The 6,406-nt window shown below is 30.8% G+C and overlaps 1 protein-coding gene across 1 annotated transcript; it reads left to right on the plus strand.

Annotated features, from left to right (window-relative positions):
* The first annotated feature begins 289 nt into the window (after positions 1-289).
* LOC107844551 (uncharacterized protein At1g28695) lies at positions 290-4,720 on the plus strand. Its single transcript, XM_016688942.2, has 3 exons — positions 290-689; positions 1,085-1,459; positions 4,180-4,720. The coding sequence occupies exons 1-3, from the start codon at positions 549-551 to the stop codon at positions 4,699-4,701; spliced, it is 1,038 nt and encodes a 345-aa protein (XP_016544428.1). The 5' UTR covers positions 290-548; the 3' UTR covers positions 4,702-4,720.
* Positions 4,721-6,406: the final 1,686 nt, after the last annotated feature.

Raw genomic sequence — 6,406 nt, forward strand, 5'->3', positions numbered from 1 at the left:
TTTAAATTCCAATGTAGTATATACTCTATATATAGTGTATATATATTGTGTGTATATTGTTTAACGTATTTAAAATGTATATAGGTGGATATATATAGTGTATATTGGAGATTTTTTTTAAGATTTTGACCGGGTTGGACCGAGTAACGTGTAATGGATTAGTTCCGAATTATTCCTTAAAAGAATACTGTTGGGCTCGATACCAAATCAACCCGTTAAAACGGGCTCAAAACCAGATCGATCCATAAATCGGTTAAAAAGCACGGCCGATTCTGAGTTGACTCGTCCCGGTTCCGTTAGCCGGCTTACTTCGATTTACTGCTCCTTAATTTGTTGTATATCTTTCTCACATCATTTCAATTGCACGACCTTCCTAACTCCTAAGTCCAAAATAGAACAAAAAAAAACTTCCCTACCTACCCCCACTACAAATCTCCTACATCAATAACAAAAGGCAACAAAAACCCCAAAGAAATGGAACACTTTTGGTAAAGATTCAAAATCCAACAATCTAAAAACAAAACAAACAAAAAAACAAAGAAATAAAGATGGATTACACCAAGAACTCCATTTCTACTCTTGCAATTTTTTCACTTCTTCTAGCTGGATTTATCTATGTTTCTACTTTATCTCCTTTCCCCTATAAAGCTTTCTCTTCTTTCAAAATTAACCCAACAAACTCTTCACCTGTAAGTATCATTATCAATACCATTTAGTATATCATTTTTCTTCACTATTTTCTTCTGCTTTGCTTTGTATTTGGATTTATTGCACTAGAGTCGAGCATCTTTTGGAAACAGACTATTTAACTCCATCATTTTGTGGTTGATTATTGTTTTTCAAATAGATTTTGCACTCATCTCTTGTTAGTTGCAATACCTTTTTCACTGGTTTCCTCTTGTTTAAACTGAATTTGCTACAGTTGCGAAAAAACCTCTCTACCTCCTGAGGTAGTGGTAAGGTTTGTGTAGACTTTATCCTTTCGAGACTCCACCTGTGAAATTTCACCGGGTATAATGTTGTCGTTATTGTTATTTCCCACTAATTTCATGTGAATGTTAATTAATTTTTTTTGGGGAAACAGGGGAAAAATGAGCTTGAAGAAGCTTTGCAAAAAGCTTCAATGGAGGATAACACAGTAATTATAACTGTAATAAACAAAGCTTACGTGGAGCCATATAACGGCGAGTACCCATCGATGTTCGATTTATTTTTGGAGAGTTTTTGGGAAGGAGAAATTACAAGGGTATTACTGGAACATTTATTAGTAGTCGCCGTTGATGAGACGGCGTACGAACGGTGTAAGTTCCGGCGACTTCATTGTTACCGGCTGGTTACCGGCGACGTGGATTTCGCCGGAGAGAAGGTTTACATGTCGGTGGAGTTTATAAATATGATGTGGAGGAGGACACGTTTTTTGATGGATGTGCTTAAACTTGGTTATAATTTCATATTCACGGTACGTACACTTTCTTTAACATTTCGTTACTTCCTTATTATTATTATTATTTGTTTATTTATTAGTTTTTGATAAACATAATGTTCCAACTAATTTTCGTGCACATTAATTCAATTCATGTGATGTTTTACATCTTTATTATCATTAGATGTCATGTAGCTTTAATTTGTTCACCAATGCTACAAGATGAGAAGAATCATCTGATCACTCATTCCCAACGTATGTGAGTTAGTTTGATTTGATACGGAGTTTTAATAAAAAATAAATTTTTTAGTCTAAGTAAAATACTTTGTCTTCTCAATTTATGTGATTTAGTTTGATTCAACTCAGAGATTAAGGAAGAAAGAAAGATTTTAAAATTTATATCTAAAATAAGTCATAGATATTTGTATGGTCATAAATTATTTGATTAGGAGTAAAATTGATATTTTAAAATCAAATTGTTTTTAAATATAAAAATGCATCATTCTTTTTTAAATTGATTAAAAAAAAATATGTCATGTAAATTAAAATAAAAGAAGTAGATTATATAATATTTGAGTGATTATAAATTATTTTATTAAAGATAAATAATTATTTTAAGTCATATAAATTGGTAGAAAGGAAGTATTATTCTTTTGTCTTTGGCTGTGTTTGAACTTAAAAATTCTCAAGTTTTCAACCCACGCGATATGTGCAGCTCCTTTCGTTTTTGTTTCATTTATCCATACTTTAATCGTTAATTAACTTGAAAGTGAAATATTTCAACTCCCTCAAATAGTTTTTATAAATTTCAGAAATTTGGCCAAAACTGGTTGGCATAATATTTCACACGTCGTACAAAAGACATTTAGTTACAGTAGTATGATGTGTGATGTGTCATACTGTCATGGAGTGTGTGGTTAACACGTTAAAAATATGTAAGGAGGGTGACGGGTAAAGACTTTTTTCAGTTTTAGATAAAGTAAAGTAATTAACGTTTATTTTGTTTACTTGTCGTAGCTCAGTGAAATTCATAGATATTTCAAAAAGAAATACAGTACATCATATATGAAGTTAAGTTGAAGAAGTAGATGTATTCGAAAATTAAAGTCGTGCTTCTACGTGCATTTAACTTAAGAAAATGTCAAATTTTTGTGGGGAGTAGATATTTTCCATTGAAAAACTGATCACACCCACTTTTTCAAATTTAAAACTCATTGTGAGAAAAAAAGCAAATCATAATCAAATACTTCCTCCGTCCCATTTTACTTATCAAGCCAAGTCAAGACAATTTTTTTTTTCATTATACCCTTAGTGTAATTGATTACTCCTTATTATTAGCATTCTTGAAAAATATTGTAAAGAGTAGTACCGTTAAAAATATATTATTAATTTTTTTTTGTGTTTTGATATTAGTCATCCATTAATATTGAAACTAACAATAAGACACAATTAAGAGGGGTAAAGTGATAAAGTTATATTATCAATCATTGTTTTTAATAACTGTGTCATTTCAATTTGAGACGAATAAAATGGGACGGATAGAGTAGTATACTATTTATAAAAAATATAGGTCACTTTGAGACCCGTGCACATAATCTTGGCTAAAAGAGTATTTATTCCGAATGGGTTTGGAAAAACATTTATAGTATTATATTTTCTAAATACTTTAGTTCTTTTTTCCCCTGAAAAGTAAATTGTAGTTCTGATTTATCAGTAAGGCAATTTTCTTTAAAATGGAACTTTTCATAAAAATATGTTTGATTGATTGTCATTTTCTGTAATAAATAAATAAATAAATAAATAAATAGATAGAAATCCGTGGTGATGCTTGTGACTGCATATTTTGTCAGTTTTGTTTGACAGGACACGTGTAGAGCTTAAGGAGTGTACATACCCTTTCTGATATTGAGACAAAAGTTTCTTCTTCAATTTTCATGAACCAATGGCAAAGAGATAAACTTTTCCTATTACTAATTGTAAATGTGGTTTGGTGTGAGGTATAAATAGTCATGACATAAAATGGAGGATTATTTGGTTGAAGCTTTGGTTGAAGGTATTAGTTAGTATTGGAATTGTTTATTTTATTATTTTATATTATAGTAATGGAATAAATTATTTTATATATATAATGGGATAATTAATTTTGCTATTAATTATTTTGGAATAACTTTTCTTCCAACCAAACAATCCCTTATAATAGTTTTGAAATAAATACAAGATTATTTTATTTTATATATGGTAGGAAGTATTAGTTAATCTTAGGATTATATGTGTCACTATTTAAATCGGAATGATGAAATAAGTTATCTCATATACGTGATGGGATAACTAATTCGAAAATGCATTAGGGGTACTAACTCCCAAACCCCCAACCGCACTGAAACCTACACATTTCGAAATTAATTATCTCGGGATAACTTGATCCCAACCAAAGGGCCTCTTGCAATTTGCCAAAATGACTAATTTGTAGCTGCTTTAGGTGCTTAACCATATTTTAGGTGCCAACGTGAAATTTTGGGCGAAATTGAGGGGTGTGGCGATTTGTTTGACCTAGTTTAAAATTTGCTTAGTTAAATCATTCAAAGAGTACTCTTATCATAATTCACCTTCTCGGACCCACAAAATTCTAATGGGTTTAATGGGCCTGATCCTTCATTTCTACCCAAAGCCTTCTATGGATGACTTGCACAAGGCCCATTTATTCATCCCCATATTGTGCATTATTAGTAGAGCTAGTTAATTTTGCAATTTGGCAGGACACAGATGTAATGTGGCTTAGAAATCCATTTTTGATGCTAAACAAGAGCAACAAATTGGACTTACAAATGAGTACTGATTGGTTCAATGGAAACCCTTTCTCCAACTCAAACTCCATCAACACAGGCTTTTACCATGTGAGATCCAACAGTAAAACCATCACATTATTCCAACTATGGTACGCGATGAGGAGGAACTCGAAGGGCATGAAAGAACAAGACGTCTTGAACAAATTGATACATGAAGGCGTGAATAAGGAACTCGGTCTTAGAATCAAGTTCTTGGATAATCTCCAGTTCAGTGGTTTCTGTAGCGATAACAAAGATGTTAAGTTAGTTATGACCGTTCATGCCAATTGTTGCCGGAGCATAGAAGCCAAAGTGACTGATTTAAAGAATGTGCTAATGGATTGGAAGAGATTCAAGGAGGGTCATGTTGCTAATGGTGAAAATAGTTTCAAATGGTCTAATCATACTTCTTGTACCAATTCATGGCATGTACTAAATTCCACTTTGAGCTAGAGTATTGATTTTCTCTACACTCCAATGACTCATAGTTTAGAAGTGCATTAATTAAAATAGAAATACATATAGGTGACCAAGTAGAGTATATTAAGACGCTAGAGAATTATGTTCAAGGAATTTCGCAAAATAAAATCTAACTTAAGAGAATTTTTTTATATTTGATATCTTTTGAAACTTTCTAATGCTTATAACTTAATAGGAGTAGTTACTTTGTTTGAACTACTTGAATGAATTTGCTGTTTTTTTGATTGAACTAAGGATTACTTCGATAAAACATTATTCGTAACGACATTTTGTGGTGTAAATTTTAAATAAGAGGTTGAATTTAATCCTTTAATGGGTGAAAAACAAGGGTTAAATTTCAAATCGCTCTAGTTTTAGATTATTAAGAGCATTTGTGCTATTAAATCATTCACTAAAAGGCAATTCGATGTTCTAAATCTTTCATTATGTATAGGGTCCATAGAAGGATCGAACAATATGAGTTCATTGTGCGTAACCTCACCTTACATATATGCAAGAGACTTTTTGCATGGTTTGAACCTGGAACCTCCATGGTGTGATGATATAACTTTTTTATATAATCACGATGTCTACATCATCTTGTGCATACCTATTATAGGTCGCTGCATATCAAATTCTTGGGTATGTTGTTGTTGTATACCTCTCTATAATGTCACCTCATTATATCAACATTTCACTATAGCTACCTGATTATTTCCGTAATCAATATTTCTCTATAATGACGTTCTATCTATAACAACAACGATTAGTATAGCGACATACTCTTTGTAAAATTACTTCACTATAACAACATACTCAAATATTATATAATAATATTTTGTAAGAAATATATTATGTACAAAATAAAATATCAAAATATTTATGGTAATCATCTTTTAATGTCATACACATTGTAACTTTCAAGTATGAATATATAATTTAAAGAAAAAAAAATTATTTTTGAGTTGTGTACGTCAGTTATTTTGTAATTTCACCAGTAAAAGAATACTAATGTTTGTACTCTTTTATGTTCATGTGTTTTTTTATTTTTGCATACTTTTGCTTATACAGCTAAATGAGATTTGATCGTCAAATGCCAGTATGCTTATATAACAACACCTCTTTATAACAACCATAAAATTTTCGAACTAACGTTGTTATTATAAAGAGTTGACGGTATATAATGATTAATTAATATATACTTTTATTTGTTTGACTAACAATTATAATTATTTTCGAGAGTATTTAAATTGACTTTTTATAAGTAGTTTATAAGCTAAAAACCATAAATTGGGGTGCTCAACTTTTAGCTTTTAGCTTATTTTTTATAATTTTTCATTTTTAAAAAGTACTTAAAACATTTTTTATCTTTAGAGACACCCAAAATTTTTTAAAAACCCTTAAAGGCCCAAAGCTACTTAAAATAAGTCAATCAAAATACCAGTACCTCCAAATATATCTTTTTTTGATTTTTATTTAAGTTTGATTAATTCGAATTCGCACAGAATGAGACCCATTTGAGGCAACATTCCAAGATTTTTCCCACCTCAGGCTCGAACCCGAGCTCCAAATATGTCAACAGCATTATTTTTTTCTTTTACCATATTTTCATTTTTTTTAGGCCAAACCCATCGGTGGCCCCTTAAACTTGGCACGAACTTTCATTTAGGCACCTCAACTGGATGTTGTTCACTTTTGA

Source organism: Capsicum annuum, chromosome 1 (genome assembly GCF_002878395.1).
Source record: "Capsicum annuum cultivar UCD-10X-F1 chromosome 1, UCD10Xv1.1, whole genome shotgun sequence".
NCBI lineage: Eukaryota > Viridiplantae > Streptophyta > Magnoliopsida > Solanales > Solanaceae > Capsicum > Capsicum annuum.

What these genes read in the sequence shown, in the direction of transcription:
- LOC107844551 (XM_016688942.2), top strand. Translation starts at nt 549, where the DNA reads ATGGATTACACCAAGAACTCCATTTCTACTCTTGCAATTTTTTCACTT. An exon ending in ACCCAACAAACTCTTCACCT is followed by an intron (nt 690 to 1,084) that starts GTAAGTATCATT and finishes TTGGGGAAACAG; the next exon opens with GGGAAAAATGAGCTTGAAGA. An exon ending in GTTATAATTTCATATTCACG is followed by an intron (nt 1,460 to 4,179) that starts GTACGTACACTT and finishes GCAATTTGGCAG; the next exon opens with GACACAGATGTAATGTGGCT.